This window comes from Erpetoichthys calabaricus, chromosome 3, assembly GCF_900747795.2.
Source record: "Erpetoichthys calabaricus chromosome 3, fErpCal1.3, whole genome shotgun sequence".
Classification (NCBI taxonomy): Eukaryota; Metazoa; Chordata; class Cladistia; order Polypteriformes; family Polypteridae; genus Erpetoichthys; species Erpetoichthys calabaricus.
Window position 1 is genome coordinate 606,817 of NC_041396.2, and position 21,147 is coordinate 627,963.

The window sequence follows — 21,147 nt, forward strand, 5'->3', positions numbered from 1 at the left end:
GAGTCGATGGATCAGTTCACTTTGGTCAGCTGTTTGAGGCAGTCACTTACTTTTTCTGGTGTTGGACACATTTGTGGTTTAAATCGATGACGTAGCGATTTAGAACTTGTGTTTCGTGTTTCTTCTGATTCCCTTTCATTAATATGACATTTGTTTCTGAAGATCTCAAGTAGTAAAGAGAAAAACCTGGAAATGTGCCGGAATTTCACCAAAATCGGAAAAATGCATTAAAGTCAATTTGAACAGAGAAACCGGCCTCACTTAGAGTGGGCTATGAATGCATGGTGGTCTTTGAGGGCTGATTATTGTGGCCAAACAACGAGACCTGAGCTGTGAGGCAGCAAAGCTAACCACTGAGATTGCAGGTCCCATCACAACTTGGGGGGCTGTCACTACCCGATCTGCGCTACATGGTGAGAAGCACAGCAGGCCCAATTTAGCAGTGAAGACACAGTGTACTGGGCAGTGGATCTATGCAGAAGAACCGAGTATCGCCATAGAATTGTCATTATGGTCCGCTGACGTACCACTCAGACGAAATACTGAGAGCTGGGGTATCGATCTGGTTGTGACGTCATAATGTAAATTATTCACGCAAGCATGCAGCAGATTGGGCAGAACCATAAAGCAGGAGGTGGAGTTTTCTTACAATACGTGTGCGCACAGCAAATCGAGCAGGAAGTGACATCACCATCCAACATGGCTGTTATCTCATAAAGCATCATGGGCTTCTGGGGAAAAAAAAAATAAGTGTGCCTAAGCCACCGGTGCGGTGATGAAGAAGGCCACAGACAACAAATGGCGCTAATCACTCCTGGTCTGAAGCCATTCATTGTGAGCAACAGAAAAAGCAGAGGCTAGCAGGAAGGGGGGCACTTACTTTTTCACCGCCCTGGAATTCTTTTGCTAGTATTGTCAGGTTCACTCGTCACGTGTATCTTATGTTAGCTCTGTATGCTGTGACCCCGTTTTCTACCTAAGACCACTGCTGATCCATCGGTCGCTTTGTCTGGTTGTGCTCTTTTTGGCCCCCTGTGCTTTCCGTTGCTCTCGTTTTAAAAACTCTTTCACCTCCTCAGGTGATTGGATCGTCGTGTTCTCTTTTAGGTCGCCTCACGTAAGCAAAACCTTTGGAAACTTTTGTTCTTATTTTGTGCTCAGGATGTGCGATCGTCGAGACGTGAAGTCAAAGACGTAGTCAGGAGTCGCCTCAAAGCTCACTGACTGTCCTCGTAACGCAGGGCCCACCCTGGCGGTCCGCTTCTAGCATCTCCATGGCAACAGCACCCGCAATAGCACAGCGGCACCCGTGAGAGTGAAGAACCCCAAATGGGAAATCGTGTGACCGACGTACAGCGTCAATTACTGAAGTGCGTGATTAGCTGTGTTTCACGTGTCCTGGCAAGTTACTGATAAACGGACCCTCGGGACCCCAACCCTAACCCTAGCGCTAAAGGAGCAGCGGGACTCGGCCACACATTGAGGGAGGGGCTTTCATTAAGTGCTGAGGGAGTTCATTCAGTAGAATCAATTCATCATCAGATGGCAAAAATCACATTTATCAGGAAAAACCAACACTGGCACAGCGGCGTCCCACCCAAGCTAATCGGAGGTCGGACCGCGTGTGTGGATTGTTAACGTCGGACTCGTAAGTAAATGTTCTCTTGTCAGTGGGCTCTCAGTAACCTGCAAATAAACACTTTGGATTTTGTATTATTGAGGGTCTTGGAATTGTCCTGACTCCAATATGGCACCCATGGTGGGTGACACCACTCCAGAGATGACACCACAGCCCACCATGTCCTCCTGTCAGCCCGCTTAGTCCTACGCAGGGTCACACTGGGGGGATACACACAACACGTCATGTGACTTACTGACGGGGACTCTGAGGTGCACATCGGGCGATCGCCCCGCGTGGAGTCCAATTCTCGAGGTCACCAGGGTGGCAGCGCAGTAATTCTCTCTATTCATGGCGTGTGCCCACGTGATCATTTCATCAAGGGGGAGTATGGGAGAGGCGCTATATAAATAAAGTCTTATTCTTATTAAGGGGGTGTGTCTCCCTTCAGCCCAAACCGTTAATAGACAGTCATATGGGTGTCACCTGTGGTGGTCCGCACCCCCTAGAGCCACTAAGGCACTTGATAAGTACACAACTCATACATCATTGGGTTAAATTTTTAAATGTTCCATGGCGCACTTTACTGACGAGATTGAAAATGGCCCTTCATCCTGGGTGACTCACAAACTTTATGATACGCGTGGTGACATTTCTGTTTGGTTTTCCATTTGGAGCACCGGCAGGTCACGTGACTTACTGAGGGTCACACTGTGGTGTCAGGAGTGGGATTTGAACCCACAGCCGCAGGGTTTGAGCTCTGCAGCCTTAAACTGCTGTGCCACACGGCCTGCCAATGATCAGTGGAATCAAATGAAGAACTGGGGGACAGATGGACGGACGGACAGACAGACAGACAGAGGTCAAATTGGACTAACTGAGTTTGAAACAAAAACCCCCAGGACTGAACTCGGGGGTCTGAATGGCATAAAAGACAAAGTCCTCCGCTGCCCCCCTCCACACACTTCACCTTCAGGGTCGACAGCCACAAACGGGGAATCTGTCACTCAAGGGGACGGCTCAGGGGACACATCCTCCGCTCAACAACATCGTGACTCTCCGAGTGCCGTGAGGTTTCCTTTCTTTCTTTCTTTCTTTCTTTCTTTCTTTCTTTCTTTCTTTCTTTCTTTCTTTCTTTCTTTCTTTCAAGTACAGCAGAGCCCACCACAGAATGTCATCGCGGGGCGGATCAATAGCCAGACTGAGAAATAACGTGCTGCCGCCATCGATCGAGGCAATTAATAAAGTGGCTGCTGGCAGCAGGCGATTTCCGGATCGCGGTGTGCGGCCCCCCCCAAGGGACGCGGATTACAGCACAGGCCCCCCCCTACGGCCTGCAGACCTTGGTTCTCGTCTGTCACTGTTGAACCCGGGGAGGTGGGGGACAGTGGGGGTGGCTGTCTGACAAATAACACATTGAAATGTGAAGGAACTGAGCGCCGACATGGGGGGGATTGGGCTGCTGATAAAGACCCCCTTCATTCGTAGTTCTCTGCCTATGATGCTGGGTCTGTGGGCTTTGAAGAGGACACTAAAATGGTAGAAAATGGAAATCTCTAGTGTCTACTAGGAGACCTTGCAGGGTCCGGCCCCACTGATGTCACTTCCTCTGCTGTAAGCATTGGGGGGGTCCCAAATCTGTTGTCACCTCTTCACGGCTGCTCATGGGGTTTGTTAGCCATCTCAATAGATTAAGGGTCCTGGTGAAACCTTCATGTGGGGACAGCCCTGTGGCATCACATCGGAAGGAGCAGGTGGGCACCTTTTTTGTTAAGTGGGCATGTTTCTTAAATACTCTTCACAATTTGTTTTATTTCTCCAAATGTTGTGATGCGCCATCTGTTAGAAAGGTTAATGCAGTGCATTTTTTATCTCTAAGTGTTTGTGATGCACCATCTGTTGAAATGACAAATGCAACACACATTTTTACTACCTGCATAACAAAAGCCTTTCCAACAGATGGTGCACTGCATATGCTGAGGTCTGCTCTGATTTCAAACCATCTTAGCCGGGCGGCACAGTTGATGTTCGTCATATGGCATGGCATCAGTTCAGCTTTTCTCACCCGACTGCATGTCACACGTTTGCTCGACTGGAGCTCCAGCCACAGCCACTCAAAGTCTCCATGAAATTTGTTTCTGAGCCTCTGCCCACCACACTACCTGGCTGGTGCTGGGTGCCCCCCATTGGCAGCAGATTTTTATGCCCTCCATGAGCCGTTTTCCTGCAGACTGAACGTGTGGTTTAACTAGCTGGACTTTTTGTTGAAATTCTTGTTATCAGCGAAAGACACGAGGAGTTGTCCTGAGATCCATTTGTGCGTCGAGGCCCATCTGACTTCTCTCACGACATCTTCATATGTGCAGGAGGTGCCAGCTGGGAGTGACTCGGCGGTCAGATTTGTGAAATTCATGGGCTCGGCCCACCATGACGTCTGCCATGTCTTAGTGAAGCCGCACTGGCTGCTCCCTAACACTCCTGCTTCTCCATCTTGTCCTTCAGTGTTTCTTCCTCGTCTTAGATGTTAGTCGTAATCGGCGTCGTGGAAGTTTCCAGACAGACGCAGGACATCCAAGTTGATTTTCTTCTTTGTGCACACAATACACGCAGTGCACAGGCCCCGCAGACCCCAGAGACCCCCACAGACCCCAGAGACCCCCACAGACCCCTACAGACCCCGCAGTGCTTGGTCCTTTTCCTGTATTCCTCTCTTTTACTGCCACCTCCACTCCTCTCCGACAGCCCCGTCCTCTGCCTCCCGACTCCCTCCGGCTCCTCGAATGGACTGAGGCGGCCACTTTTATGGATGTGCTCCTTCATGATCTTCCTGCAGCACTTCCAGGTGTGCCCAGGGCTTGTCAAATGTCCAGGTGCCCCCTCACAGGGTTAAGCTTCCCAGCAGGATGGGCGGATGCCCTCTCGTGTTCTGGGGAGACGCTGCTCCTGTCCTGGTGTGTCACACACTCTGTACGTTTTACGTTGAATTGTTGTGTGTCATTATTGTCATACTGTGATGTCATTTCAGTAGCCAGATGCCCTTTCTTCAGGTGTGCTTTGTGGGCGGGGCCACCGTGACATCATGGCCTCACAGGTGGCGCAGTGGTAGTGCTGCTGCTTTGCAGTAAGGAGACTGTGGAAGGTTGTGGGTTCGCTTCCCAGTTCCTCCCTGTGTGGATAGCGCTTTGAGTACTGAGAAAAGCGCTATATAAATGTAATGAATTATTATTATTATTATTATTATGGCTCCTGAGCCCGCCCCCAACATCGTGCATTCTGTCACTTTTGTGTTTCTCTTGTTGGGATTTCATACTTTATGTTGGTGTCCTGCACTGCTGTTTGGGTCTCCTTTACTTTGTTATTCCTTTTTTGGTTTAAATTCATATTTGTTTATTTTAGAAGGACTCGGCGGTGCCTTTTGGTCACCAATTGGAGCCTTGCAGTCTTTTTATCTCCCTTTTTTGAGGCACGTCACATTTATTATTTGTTTGAATTTCATTGGACTTTTGGGCCTAGTCGTGCTGAATGAAGCCTGCTGTTGTAGTTGGGAGTAACCCGGACTGGGTGAGCCTTGTCTGGGCTGAGCACGGAAGGCCCTGGCCTGCTCTCCTCCGAGTCTTTGGTGGTCTCAGCTCATTTATGCAGCCAGTCCCTAAGGTGGTCAAGAAGGTGAGTCGACTATGCTTTGCTTTCCATGCTCACCGTAATCCTCTGCTTCCTCTACTGCAAAGTGTAGCCTTATATAGTGCCTTTCTCACTCATCAGCCAACTGGGGCTTTAGCTGCAAAGGGACCCCCTGTCCGTGTTATCTCCCTGAATTTCTCTCCACATTCTGTTAAATGCCCACCAAATACTGGGCACGTGTGTGTGTGTGTGTGTGTGTGTGTGTGTGTGTGGCTGTGGCTCAGACCTGCCATGAAACGATGAACTCCAACATAAAACTGTAAAGTTAGGAAGTTGGGAGGCTGGCAAAGCACAGAAGTCGACAGCCATCAAGTGACTCTGCAGGACTTCAGCTGTTCGCTCGGCTGGAGATTTATTATTATTTATAAACGTTAGAATATATATATGATAAACTGCATCTGCATCTACTGATGTGGCTCCCGTCTTTATCCATTTGGGATTCACTTCTTTAGTTGTTTGTTTCCCAAACAGAGCAGCAGCAGGTGAAGTGACTCACTCAGGGTCACACAGTGGTGTCAGCAGTGGGATTTGAACCCATAACCTCAGCGCTTTACTATTCTATTCTATTATCCACCTTAATAAAATAATAAGTATCCGTGTGTCCATCTGGTTGCTATATTTCTGTTATTATAACAGATGGTGTATCACAAAAAAATATAGAAATAAAATACATTGCATTTTTCATTCCAACAGATGGTGCATAATAAACATTAACACTGGTTTGACAAATCCCATACCAAATGGCATATAATAGAGACATTGCATTGAATGTGTCCTTCCAATACGTGGCACATCGCAAACATTTATCTGTTGAAATGACAAATGTAATGAATTTTATTATATATAACAAAATGCACTCCAACAGATGGTGCACTGCAAACTTTAATGCTAAAGTCTACATTGATTATTTACATATCAACCCAACTGAGCACAGCTTGCATTATATTATATTATATTATATTATATTATATTATATTATATTATATTATGGGCGGCACGGTGGCGCTGCTGCCTCGCAGTTGGGAGACCTGGGGACCTGGGTTCGCTTCCCGGGTCCTCCCTGCGTGGATTTTGCATGTTCTCCCCGTGTCTGCGTGGGTTTCCTCCCACAGTCCAAAGACATGCAGGTTAGGTGGACTGGTGATTCTAAATTGGCCCTAGTGTGTGTGCTTGGTGTGTGTGTGTGTGTGTCCTGCGGTGGGTTGGCTCCCTGCCTGGGATTGGTTCCTGCCTTGTGCCCTGTGTTGGCTGGGATTGGCTCCAGCAGACCCCTGTGACCCTGTGTTCGGATTCAGCGGGTTGGAAAATGGATGGGTGGATATATTATATTATATTATATTATATTATATTATATTATATTATATTATATTATATTATCTTTATTAGTAATTAATTCTAACCTTGCAGAATAGTAAACCTTCGAGTGAAGCGTTTAAGACCTTTCCCTTTTTCACATGTCGTGCCTTTCATTAATTGCTGGTCCTCAGTGCTGTGTTTCGCTTGTTAAAAATCCTAAAAGGTGACGCCAGCCCAGCGATGACAGTAAAGGACAGCTTGACGTCTTCGTGTCACAAATCCCCTCAGCCACCGCACACCGTTATCTCCTGGAGCCGCCGTTTCTCTTTTGACCTTCTTTCTCCTGACGCGTGTGACAATCAATCAGCTGCTATTGAGCTGTGTGAAGTCCCTCGCTCTCTGGCGGTCCCACTGAGGGTTGGCTGATGGGCTCTTCCATCCCCCACAACCCCCCCCCCCCACCTCGCCACATAACGTATCACAGCACTCTGTCAAAATGGAGACCACCGAAACGCCCGCAGCCACAACACACTCAAGGAGCCGTGAGGGTCCCTTTGTGAAGAAGGTTAAGTGACAGTCTAAGACACGTGTAGAGCGCCATCTTCTGGGCTCTGCCAGTCCCGTCACCTCCTGTCTGTCCTTCATCTCATTTAGAAACGTGACTCTCAGAGCGTCTTGTCCCGATCTCCTCCTGGGCTGCTGCAGACGTCCTGCAGGCTTCGGAGCGGTGAGGTGAGGTGACAGGAGTCAAAGTGGACAGAACGGAGAGACCCAAACTGTAAGAGGAGTCCCCTCGTCCTTATCCTGGAAGCGACTCCATAGCCGCACAAACAACGAGACAAAGGAGAAAACTGTCAGTAGAAGGGCGGCCAGATACCCTTCACGGTGGGACGCCCACCCTGTGTCTCCCAGCCGGGACCCTATCAGGTATGATGTGACATCCAGGAATTCCATGGCAGTGTATGTCACCCCACAAAGCTCTTTCTGTCTGGGCTGAGGAACACATCCCTGGCCCCCTTAGACTGCCCACCCCTGGTGCCACCCCAGATCTGCGGGCCAAGAGAGCATCAACTGAGAGCCGCACGTCACCATAACTGAGAACACAAAAATGATGAGAGCTCAGAACTGGACTTGCGATTTCACTGGTTGTCGGTGGTCTTCCTGTCGTTTATCGAGTGTGGGCACACACACCGGGGGTCTCTTACCTTTACCATCTGAATTGCTCTTCAATATGTTGTACCAAGCAGCTTCTGCGTTGTCCTCCGAGGCTGTGACGGATTTCGAGGTTAGTTACCCTTGGACTGACATCTCTACCCTTCCAGATGTGCTGGGTTTTGGTCTCGTGTTCTGGTCGGTAGTGCGCTGGATCTCCACACTAAACGTCTGTTTGCTCGCTCGCTGACTCGGCAGGAGATCGTTAGAAAGTGCAGGCCCTCATTGGTAAAACATGCAGTCTGAGAGTCAGCGACTGGCCATGACTCATGGAGCTCACCTTGACTTGTGGGCACAGCGGGCACAGCTCGAGACAACAACATTGAATAGCCTCCCAAGGAGGAGGGTGACCATAAACCCCTGGCTTGTGTGCCATAGTAATAATAATACATTTTATTTCTAGGGCACCTTTCCCATTCACAAAAAGGGTAAATAAAGAATCTTTCAAAATAAATAAATAGGATTTGTTAAGAAAAACATCCTTAGAAAAGCGGAAGGCAAAGCTCCAAAAAGTGTACATAAGGGAACGCCACTGTCCCAAAACGGGATTCTGAAGCAAATAAAAAAGAAAACAGCAACACAAAGACCCCTCACACGCCCGCCAGTGGTCCGCAGCTCTGACCACCAGACAAAGGCAGTGGGAGGAGCCAGCAGTGCCATGCTCCGCCCACACACCAAATGGCACGTAGAAAAGGGCCGACGTACCGTAATCACAAAAAGAAACTCAAACTGGAGATCAGCGTTACACAACAGCATGCCACCAGGAGGAAGGTCAGGTGACGAAGACTCACGGCAGGGCCAATGAGAGATGTGACTGCGCAGGGTCCCTGTGGTCTCCGGGTGTCCTCCTGCCCGCTGGGGTCATCTGAAGGCAGAACAACACAAAGAGCAGCCTCACATGGTAGTTAGCGATGCCAGCAGGGCCAGTGGGTGATGGCTCGGCACCAGGCAGATGTTTGTGAATAACAGGCAGGTTGCAGCTGGTTAGTGCGGTGCCCACCGTCCACCGCCAGTTTAGCAGTGCCAACCACCAGGTCACCTAACCTGCATGTCTTTGGACTGTGGAAGGAAATCCCCGCCAACTCGGGGAGAACAAGCAAACGCCACACAGGAGCACCCGGGACGTCACCACTGTACCACTGTGTCCCCAAGTCTCTTTTTATCTCATATAGTGCCTTTCGCTCAGCGTATCGCCATGATCTGATTTTGCTTGACTTTGTGTTCCTACTCGATTTGTGAAGCAGATTACTTGAGATAAACTTCATTAATCCCACTGGGGTGTTCACATGTCAGGCGCTATAAAGATTCCTCGATTGACAAACTGCCTTCTGTCCCTGCGCCCGAATCACATGACTGCCATGAATGTCTTGCGTGGCTTTGCCGTGTGCCCGTGTGGTCCTCACTAGGTCCTGGTCTGGGCCCCCTCTGTGTGGAGGTTGCATGTTCTCCCTATGCCCACCTGGGTTGCCCCTGTTTCCTGTGTGTTTGGCTAAGTGGCATCTCGAAAGTGGCGGCCAGTCGATCTGACATCCCACCCAGTGACGGACCCTCTCACGAACCTTCTGCTGATGGAGTGTGTGGCTGGATGAGAGCAAAGTGACTGACTGAATGAGAGCCATGGGTCACACGCAGAGCAGGATTAACGTCACCACAGCGTCATTAAGTGCCCCCTTAGACCACCCGCTTGTTTAATGGACGCTTCATTCAGTTTGTCAAACCACAGTGAACCATCAAATCAGAATTCTAACTTGCTGTGTCAGCCACGGGGTCCTGGGGTGCTCCAATGTGGCAGAGTGGTAGCAGACCAGGGTTCACGTCCTGCATGGAGTTTGCATGTTCTGCCCGTGTGCTGGTGGGTTTCCTCCAACAGTTCAAAGACATGCAGGTCCGGTGAACTGGCATTGCTAAACTGGCCCTGGTTTGTGTCTGTGTCACCCTCTGATGGGCTGGTGCCCTGTCCAGGTGTTGTTCCTGCCCTGTGCCCCCATACTGTTAGGATAGGCTCCAGCTTCCCTGTGTCCCTCTCCTTGATTACTGGGTTAAGAAATTGGAAGGATGGGTGGGGTGCGCAGCCTATGCCAACAGCATTCTGGGCAAGGAAACACAAAACATGTCAGTTCATTAGCGGGCACACCCAGTGGCTCCCATCTGTCCAGTTTTGGGTCAACACTGACGCCAACCTGCACTTCTGTAGCATGAGGGAGGAAACCAGGAAGCCTGGCGATGAAGCAGAGAACTCAATAAACTGGAGGCGAGTGGACCTTAGTGGACTTCTCCTTGTGGGTACCCTGGTGCCATGTCAAATAGATGATGTGGGCAACCCTGGGGTGGTGGCTTCAAACACCACTACAGGCACCACTGTGTGACCCTGAGCAGGTCACTTCACCTGCCTGTGCTCTAACTGAAGAAACTGAAGAACTGAAACCAGTTGTATGGCAGCTGCTGTAAGTCGCCTTGGAGAAAAACGTCAGCCTGGTGACATTAAGATGACACCAGAGGAGCGGAACTTGACAGTGAGAAGGAGAAGCCCCTCAGTTCGTGAGCCACTTGGATCCCAGGTGACGAGGCTGGTGACGCGCTGCCCCTTCTCAGCAGAACTGGGGCCACAAAATCGAGGGTTCAAGAGTCGCCATTTGAGTGACTCCCCGAATAAAGTCCGGCAGGAAGAAAGCGCAGAAGAGCCGCGAGGACGGAGGGACACCGTGACAAATCATCTCAAGGAGACGGCCGGGACTGGACGGGACAGCAGCGCGGGGGCCCGCGGTATCCCCTCACGGGCTCATTCCGCTCGACCGTCCAATCAGCGTCCATTTCACGAGGCCGGCGGGCGCGTCCACTGAGCCGATCTGCGCGGCCTTTGGCGGGGGCGGGCACCCGCGGGATGTGGGCGGGGCTTCTCGTTGTAGCGCATTGTTAGCAGGAGTTGCATTTTCAGTGTTTTTATGCCTTTAATTCAAATGACGTCCGTAACTTCGTTTTTATTGCGTATTTTGTGTGTTTGATTGTTTTTGTGCTTTTCTAGTTTGTATTTTTTATGTTAAATACACTGCGGTGGGCTGGCGCCCTGCCCGGGGTCTGCTTCCTGCCTTGCGCCCTGTGCTGGCTGGGATTGGCTCCAGCAGACCCCGTGACCCTGTAGTTAGGATATAGTGGGCTGGATAATGGATGGATGGACGTTAAATACAATTACTTTGATTCAAGAAATCAAATATTCTAACAGCACAAAGATAAGAATTACTAACAGAAATGACAAAGCGCAAAAAATCAATTCAAAGAAAACAAAAGAAAATTAATTTTAAAAAAAGTTCTGGCGCCTTTCTGTGTCACACATTCTCGGTGTTTCTGAAACGATTTTCTTTTAAAAATACGTCATTTCCTTTTATTCGCTATTTTTGTTTTCATTTAAAATGTGGATTCCTTTTTAAGTTCTGCGCACATACTTTATTGTTCTTTATTCTCTTATTACAGATCATCTATTTTTATGAAATACGTTTGCGTTTTTTCCCCTTTTTTTAACAAAAATGCACGTCTTATCCTTTTAATCTCTTTTTGAATATTTTAAGATGATTTTGCTGTTTTTTAATTTGTCTTTTCTCTGCTTTGCGTCGCTAATCCGCTCTTGAGAAGCCCACCGTAACGGCAGATCGAATGTTTCATTTAAATGGAAGTCAATGCAGGGCCCCCAGAACTGAAGGTTTCTATCGGGGGTCCCCAAGGGGAGGGCGGCGTCGGTGGTCCGCATGTTTTCTGCCCGTTTATTCCGTGACGCTGCAGTCACCCGCCGGCCCCCCCCCGTGTCGCTCCCATCACCGCCCCTGAGGACCCCTGGCCTGTGGGGTCATTGAGGTCCTGCGTGGTGGGATTTGATCTCACAGGTTGCCAAACGTTGCTGTGGGGGTCCACGACGACCGAATCCCACCAGCCTGGCCGGAGGAGGCGCCCCAGACGACGTGTCGCTCCATCTTGTCCTTCATTTCTGATTTTGCTTTGACCCTGAGGATTGATGTCCACTTCTGGTTTTCACGTGACCTAAAGGGGGCACAGGGTCAGCCATTTTAAGGGTCTCGGTTCCTGACTTCCCTGAATGTGTCTGAGGTGCACGTTCAGCTCGGATCTGATTTGCCGAATGTCCAACGTGTGTGGTGACCTCTGAGAAGCACACGTCCAGCTTTGTTAGCCGCTCTCACTCAGCTAACGTTCAGTCCGAGCAGTCGTGAGGGCGTCATCCTGCTGTCCTCTGTCTCCAGGTGTGGACCTTAACACAATGGGGACATGGTGACAGCATCTCCAGCCAGACTGCGGTCACCAGTGACATCTTAGGCTCAAGCAGATGTCCACAAATGAGACCTTAAGGGCTCAGTGGAGACAAACAGAGGAGATTAGGAGGGGGGTAAATACTTTTTCACAGCGCAGGCAGCCCTGCCTACTTGAAGCTGCTGCCGCCATATTGTGTTGAGCCCCGAGGGGGTGGGGCCTCCTGACTCTACTGTCGTTGGCCCTGCCCCCTCGGGGCTCAACATGGAGCAGGAATAAAGGACAAGAAAGTGACACCAATGACCAAATAGAAAGGAGACCCAAAGCGAATCTCCAACAACGTAACAAATACAAAGAAATGACACGAGCCGAGGACGAAAGCCCAGTGGCACATCATGGGGTTCCTTCTGAAAGTCGTTTCCATGTGCGGTGAACTAAACGATGTCCCTCTCGTTACCCATGATGTCACACCGGTCACCACATGTGTCTTTGCTCATTGCCGTTTCTGTTTCAGCTCTGACCTAAAAGGAAGTGACCATTAGAAGAGAAGCCCACCATTACCTGGACGGACGGCGAGTTCACCACTGAGGGTCTCCTGGACAGACGCCCGCGCTGAATGACATGGCTTTTTTCAAAGGCTTCCAGTCCAGCCTGCCTCTGCCCTCGGTCTCCTCCATTGTAGACTCGCTGACCAATGCTATGGACGATTTGGCCAGCGTCGTCGGGGACGTCACCTACACGGTGACAGACTCTGTAACAGAGCAGGTCACCACTATGATTCACAATTTACAGAAAGAGGAGGATGAGGAGCTCAAAGGGCACAAACAGTGGGGCCCCGAGGAAGAGGGCCACACCACAGTGCCACCAAAACCCAAGCAGCAGGCCTCGGCCCGCGACCCTGAGGCCTACACCACGGACTACAGCACGGGGTCTTCACGCTCGACCGAAACGTTTACAGAGTCGACCTGCAGTGACAGGTCGCAGGCCACAGACAGGAGCAAGGGGGACAAAAACAGAAACCCAACAAGAGGCAGAGAGGAGCAAAGGCGAGGGGCAAAGGGGCACGAGGTGCCAGCCCACAATGGAGACCCTCAGGCAGGGGGCCCAAGGAGAGCGCCCAGCGAATCCCAAAGGAAGGAGACGAGCAATGGCACAGTTCAAAGTGGCGGGGACCGCCGAGACCGGGAGGGGATGAGATCCAGGGGGGCATCAGCTGGCACCGAACTGGCCAAGGAAAATGGCTCAGGTGAAGCCAGGGGCCAAAACATGGAGGGCACCAAGAAAGTGAAGACAGAGTCCAAAGGCAAGAGTCCAGAAAAAGAAACAGCGGGCACCAACGGCCCACCACAAAGCAGCCAGGCGTCGGCTCGTGAGGACCACAAGAAGAAGAAGAAGAAGAAGAACAGAGCAGCAGGTGAGGGGGCTTGGTGGGACGTTGACATTCTTGGCCTCTCGCTCTTCTCTCCTCGCTGTCTCCTCACTTCACTTGCTGTCTCAGCCTACACCTTCTCTCTGGAGGCTTCCTGTCTGCTTCTCCTCTGTCTGGGGGTCTTCTGCTCTACATGAGGGGCACTAGCAGTGCAGCTGCTCCAGCCTGACTGTCTGATGGACGAGCGATCAAAGCTGCGCTCTTCCTTTAATGGAAGATTTCAAACAAAAGCAGCGCAAAAAGGGCAGCGGGGGGCCGAGGGACCTGCAGCATCCACCGCTAATGAGCTCTGCTGGGACTCGAAGGGAGGCGAGGAGCCTTTAGAAGAGCGGCCCACCATGACGGGCCACGCACACGCTGACAGGGAGGTGGAGAGAAGGAGGGCGGCCCACCCGGGGCCAAGCTCAGGGTAAAGAGAGTGCGGCCTCCAAAATGTGGGATGGTGGAGTGCGGACCCCCCAGTAGTCAAATACGGAGCAGGGAAGGGCAGCCCCCTAGTGGCAAAAAGGCCGGGAAAGAAGAACTGCAAGGCAGCTGGTTGAAGCACACGTAGCAGCTTAGTAACAGGGTGTTGTGAAAAAGTAATTGCCCCCTTCTCGGTATCCATTATGAACAAACAACGCTGCAGATTGTAATTGGTGTCACCACAGCATTAGACGTGCGTCAAGAAACACAGCTGGGGTCCTTCATGTCTGTGGTGGCAATGCGCCTTTAGAGGGCATCGCCAGGGTCTCTGCTCGTCTGCCAAGTCAGAGGTTGGTCTTCTGTTTTGTAATTCGTGTGTGTTCCCTTTGACAAAAATAAAGTGCTCTCTATCTATCTATCTATCTATCTATCTATCTATCTATCTATCTATCTATCTATCTATCATATAGCGCCTTTCACTCTATCTATCTATCTATCTATCTATCTATCTATCTATCTATCTATCTATCTATCTATCTATCTATCTATCTATCTATCTATCTATCATATAGCGCCTTTCACTCTATCTATCTATCTATCTATCTATCTATCTATCTATCTATCTATCTATCTATCTATTATATAGTGCCTTTCACTCTATCTATCTATCTATCTATCTATCATATAGCACCTTTCACTCTATCTATCTATCTATCTATCTATCTATCTATCTATCTATCTATCTATCTATCTATCATATAGCGCCTTTCACTATCTATCTATCTATCTATCTATCTATCTATCTATCTATCTATCTATCTATCTATCTATCTATCTATCTATCATATAGCGCCTTTCACTCTATCTATCTATCTATCTATCTATCTATCTATCTATCTATCTATCTATCTATCTATCTATCTATCTATCATATAGCGCCTTTCACTCTATCTATCTATCTATCTATCTATCTATCTATCTATCTATCTATCTATCTATCAATCTATCATATAGCGCCTTTCACTCTATCTATCTATCTATCTATCTATCTATCTATCTATCTATCTATCTATCTATCTATCTATCTATTATATAGTGCCTTTCACTCTATCTATCTATCTATCTATCTATCTATCTATCTATCTATCTATCTATCTATCACACCTTTCACTCTATCTATCTATCTATCTATTATATAGTGCCTTTCACTCTATCTATCTATCTATCTATCTATCTATCTATCTATCTATCTATCTATCTATCTATCTATCTATCTATCACACCTTTCACTCTATCTATCTATCTATCTATTATATAGCACCTTTCACCCTATCTATCTATCTATCTATCTATCTATCTATCTATCTATCTATCTATCTATCTATCTATCTATTATATAGCGCCTTTCACTCTATCTATCTATCTATCTATCTATCTATCTATCTATCTATCTATCTATCTATCTATCTATCTATCTATCTATTATATAGCACCTTTCACCCTATCTATCTATCTATCTATCTATCTATCTATCTATCTATCTATCTATCTATCTATCTATCTATCTATCTATCTATTATATAGTGCCTTTCACTCTATCTATCTATCTATCTATCTATCTATCTATCTATCTATCTATCTATCTATCTATCTATCTATCTATCTATCTATCTATCATATAGCACCTTTCACTCTATCTATCTATCTATCTATCTATCTATCTATCTATCTATCTATCTATCTATTATATAGCGCCTTTCACTCTATCTATCTATCTATCTATCTATCTATCTATCTATCTATCTATCTATCTATCTATCTATCTATTATATAGCACCTTTCACCCTATCTATCTATCTATCTATCTATCTATCTATCTATCTATCTATCTATCTATCTATCTATCTATCTATCTATCTATCTATCTATCTATTATATAGTGCCTTTCAGTCTATCTATCTATCTATCTATCTATCTATCTATCTATCTATCTATCTATCTATCTATCTATCTATCTATTATATAGCACCTTTCACCCTATCTATCTATCTATCTATCTATCTATCTATCTATCTATCTATCTATCTATCTATCTATCTATCTATCTATCTATCTATTATATAGCACCTTTCACCCTATCTATCTATCTATCTATCTATCTATCTATCTATCTATCTATCTATCTATCTATCTATCTATCTATCTATCTATTATATAGCGCCTTTCACTCTATCTATCTATCTATCTATCTATCTATCTATCTATCTATCTATCTATCTATTATATAGCACCTTTCACCCTATCTATCTATCTATCTATCTATCTATCTATCTATCTATCTATCTATCTATCTATCTATCTATCTATCTATCTATTATATAGTGCCTTTCAGTCTATCTATCTATCTATCTATCTATCTATCTATCTATCTATCTATCTATCTATCTATCTATCTATCTATCTATCTATTATATAGTGCCTTTCAGTCTATCTATCTATCTATCTATCTATCTATCTATCTATCTATCTATCTATCTATCTATCTATCTATTATATGGCGCCTTTCACACCCATGAATTTTGGAAGTCAGGCCCATGTGCGTTGGTGAGGAGTTTGGATTTCTTGAAAGTCATTTTTTGAGTAGACAGGATTAGCTTCAGTGAGGCAGGACGGCTAATTTATGAATTACTTGTAAGCCATGCGGACCACCGGCCGCCATACTCAGGATTACTTCTTACTTGTCGGTGTGTGTCACCATCTTGTCTGCTCATTCTTTCTGGGTCTTTGTCACATAGTTGTCTTCTGTCCTGTCGTCCTTGTCACATTGTGTGTGCTGTCCTTTGTCTCACGTGGCTGTGCCATCGTGTTTGCCTGTTGCTCCCTTACGCTGTCCTTCATGGTGGCTTCTTGTGTGACTTGGTGCTTTAGAGTCACATCTTCTGATGACTTCTCTCTTCTGGTCACTAAAGTGCCTTCTGTGATTTGCTTGATTTCACTCTTATGACCTAACGAGTCCCAAAACTGCTCAAAATGCCCATCAGAAGGGAGGAAAGCCGTCAAAGCACGGAAAGTCAGAAAAAGGGACAATAAGGAGTCTTTATAAATTAAAAGATTTATTTTATTGACATGCTCTGTAGTGATCCGAGTCCCAAAGAGCACAAAAGGCATAAGGAGTTGCCCGAATAAAGCAATTTACAAGCAAGCAAAGTCTGAGCACACAAATCCAAAGAGAACTAATAAGAAAGCAAGGGTTCAAAATCCATAAAAACAGAGAAAAATGACAGAGAAAGTCACCACCACCGCCATTCAATGAACCGTAGGGGACTGTGGGTTTTCCTAAGCCTTCACAGGGCAGAGGGCAGTCCCTTGTGGTTATGGGCTGGTGGTCCCGCCTCTTGGTGGACCACCGACAAAGCACAAGGGAGGTAACAGAAGGCACATCAACACATAGAAACTAAATAATCCACAGTTAATATAGAAACAGACACAAAGGGGAGAGCCGAAGCCCAGTCAGGATTGAAGCACAACGCTCAGCAGATGTCGCTGCTCCTCTTCTTCTTTCTCGTGACATTATGGTGATTAGCTCTCAGTCTGCAGTTGTACACAAGCACAGATCTCCATGCCATCCTTTATGCACATGTGATAAAGCGAGTTGTTCGGCAGTCACATGATGTCATGAGTTGCTGCAGTTTGCTTGACGCTCATCAGATGTCGCTGGTCTTCATTCTCTGCCGTCATGTCACTTGATTTCCCTGTCACTCTGCTGTAACAAACCTCCCGAGTGCAGGTCACTTTGGCGAGGTTGGCGCCATCTCACATGTTTTGGATTAGCAGTACCATCAGGTCATAAGATTTCCATGAAGACCAAGGTGAAGGTTCAGGGCTCAGTGGTTGCCAAGTAATTGTGTGAGAGACCCTGGCACATGAGGGTTATTCAGGCCTGCGGCTCGGTGTGGGCGCGTGGTGGATGGTTGAGTTGGGTTATTCAATGGAGTTGATGTTGATGGCTCTAATTTTATTCTTTAGTTTTTGAAGTTTAAGGATGTTGATATTTGATTGCATTTGTTATAAATATATGAGGTGTTTTGGGGCCGTTTGTGTTCCGTGATGAACGTAAAGGTGCGCCATTCAAGTGTTGGGGTCCACAGTGAAAGTCACATCACACAGCACGGTGCTAAAAAAGAAAACGGTGACATAAATCCAATGTGCCCCTGGAGATGGCAGCCCCACCCACGTTAAAGTCTGCTCCTATTTGGAATGCCCGCTTCTGGTGTGGCACATGCGTAGTTAAAAAGCAGCCATGCTGGAAGAGGCGGGGCTTCCTTGGTTGGAGCAGAAGTGACATCAGAGGCCCTCTGCTTTAAAGAGGGGACGGCGACCTGTGACCGTGTCACCCCAGTCTGTCCCTGTCCCTCATCCCCGAGCAGACCGCGCCCGGCTGGCAGTTCACAGATCCACACGGCCCTCGAATTCTCCGTCCTGTTTGACGTCACTTTCAGATGTCATCGATTGTTTGTCAAAGGTCTGAAAGACAAAACCACCGAAATCTGTAAAAAGGTGCGGTGGGATCGTTTAACGGGCGACCCTCACCGGGAGGGCACTTTGGGAAGACGAGACGAGATACGAGACGAGATACGACATGAGACGAGTGCTTCACTCCCCAGCTCTCGGTGTACTTGGGGTCTCAGTCTGTGGGGGTCTCCAGAGCTCCAACTGTGCTCTCTTTCCTCTGGTGTCTTCTTCTGCTCTGTCGTCAGTGGACTCGTCACGTCCTCGGACCCCTCAGTCTCTGCACACTTCATGCTGCTGCAGCCTTCACTGCACGTGGTGACATCTGGCAGCTCTGACTCATCAAGTGACACTCAGTGACCCGCAGTGACAAAGTCAGGACATGCGATCAGAAAGGCTTGAAAATTCATTACAAACCTCAAACTGAACCCCCCCCCATTCCAGTCAGACCCTCTGCTGTGGCCCACCTTCTAGAAGGTGACTGGAGGAACTCGAATGGCTTGGTCATCGTTTAGGGACGTCCAGGTGGACCTGTGTGTAGAACTGTGGCAGGGCACCTCACAAGCCCACCTACAGGTCGCCACGTGAACCAATGCAGGTCTTTAGTGCCCCCTCTGCTGACCCCTGGGGACACCACTTTGGCCTCTGACGCTCCTCTCTTGTGCCTGCAGACAGCAATTACCCCGACGGGGATCTGCGCGGCTCCTCCTCGGAGAGCGAAGACGACATCCTGGGGAAATACCAGGAGGCGGTCAGCCGGTCGCAGGGCAGCCGCGCCACCGATGGGCGCCACCCGAAGGGATACGTCTGGGAGACCCGGCAGAAGTACACGTCGCTGCCTGCAGAGTACGACGGCTACAGCAGCGAGGCGTCCACCGAAGACGGTAAGACCTCCTGCATGCCTCGTCCGACGTGCCGCCTCCGCCTGCATGCTGGCCCGCCACGCTCGCCACCTTTCCAGATTTACTTCTGATGGGATGGCAGCACAGTCCCTGCTGGTGTTTGGCTCCACGTTTCATGTTCATGTTTTCAGTTTCACTTGTGGCCTGGAGGGGGCGCCAGTCCATCTTTGAACACACATGTCCCCCTTCTGCTGATTCCCAGCAGGACCAGTTAGGGGGGACCACTGGCCAAATATCACAGCCTGTCATGCAAAGACTTCATGGAGACGCAAGAAACATCCCATAGACTGTGAGGGCAGAGCGCCCCCCTGCTGCCCTGCTCCACCTCCATTACCAAAGCAGGCCGACCATTCAGTCCATCAAGCAGCTTCACTGACCCCGGTGAACTTTGTAAGGTGAGTGGGCTGCCTGACCAGGCGGTGTGTCCCTTAGTGTCCTCTCTCCTTTGAATGGTCCTCCACAATAAGAAGACGGGAATGGTGCCCCCCTGGAGGGCACACTTCTACCCCACTGCCAGGCTTTGGCTTGACACTGATGGGTGGGATGTATTGGGAAGCATTGTGATTGGACTGGCAGAAAAAAGGACGTGATTGGCCAGCCCATCCACTGACCCGCCCCTTCAGGCTATCAGGAAACAGCAGATGCGCCTGCATGTGACACGAGAAAATGAGCCCACCGGGTGTGCCACTGCTGCCGCATATCGTGGCATTCTTATGGCATTAGCATCTAGAGCAGGGGTGGTCAACCTCAGCTATGTGTGCCAGATAGATAGAGTGAAAGGCAATATATCATAGATAGATAGATAGATAGAGTGAAAGGCACTATATCATAGATAGATAGATAGATAGATAGAGTGAAAGGCACTATATAATAGATAGATAGATAGATAGATAGATAGATAGATAGATAGATAGATAGATAGATAGATAGAGTGAAAGGCGCTATATGATAGATAGATAGATAGATAGAAGATAGATAGATAGATAGATAGATAGATAGATAGATAGATAGATAGAGTGAAAGGCACTATATCATAGATAGATAGATAGATAGATAGAGTGAAAGGCACTATATAATAGATAGATAGATAGATAGATAGATAGATAGATAGAGTGAAAGGCACTATATCATAGATAGATAGATAGATAGATAGATAGATAGATAGAGTGAAAGGCACTATATAATAGATAGATAGATAGATAGATAGAGTGAAAGGCACTATATGATAGATAGATAGATGGATAGATAGAGTGAAAGGCACTATATAATAGATAGATAGATAGATAGATAGATAGATAGATAGAGTGAAAGACGCTATATGATAGATAGATAGATAGATAGATAGATAGATAGATAGATAGATAGATAGATAGATAGAGTGAAAGGCACTATATCATAGATAGATAGATAGATAGATAGAGTGAAAGGCACTATATAATAGATAGATAGATAGATAGATAGATAGATAGATAGATAGATAGAGTGAAAGGCACTATATAATAGATAGATAGATAGATAGAGTGAAAGGCACTATATAATAGATAGATAGATAGATAGAGTGAAAGGCACTATATAATAGATAGATAGATACATAGATAGATAGATAGATAGATAGATAGAGTGAAAGGCGCTATATGATAGATAGATAGATAGATAGATAGATAGATAGATAGATAGATAGATAGATAGAGTGAAAGACGCTATATAATAGATAGATAGATAGATAGATAGATAGAGTGAAAGGCACTATATAATAGATAGATAGATAGATAGAGTGAAAGGCACTATATAATAGATAGATAGATAGATAGATAGATAGATAGATAGATAGATAGATAGAT

General features: G+C 47.4%; 1 protein-coding gene across 3 annotated transcripts in view; it reads left to right on the forward strand.

Annotated features, from left to right (window-relative positions):
• LOC114647694 (synaptotagmin-14-like) overlaps window positions 1-21,147 on the forward strand; it is a 77,358-nt gene that overhangs the window by 37,169 nt on the left and 19,042 nt on the right. For all 3 annotated transcript variants that reach the window (XM_051925442.1, XM_051925441.1, XM_051925440.1), the window contains one exon: window positions 19,076-19,288. In XM_051925442.1, coding sequence (XP_051781402.1) covers window positions 19,076-19,288 — 213 coding nt within the window. The remainder of the gene's footprint in view (window positions 1-19,075; window positions 19,289-21,147) is intronic.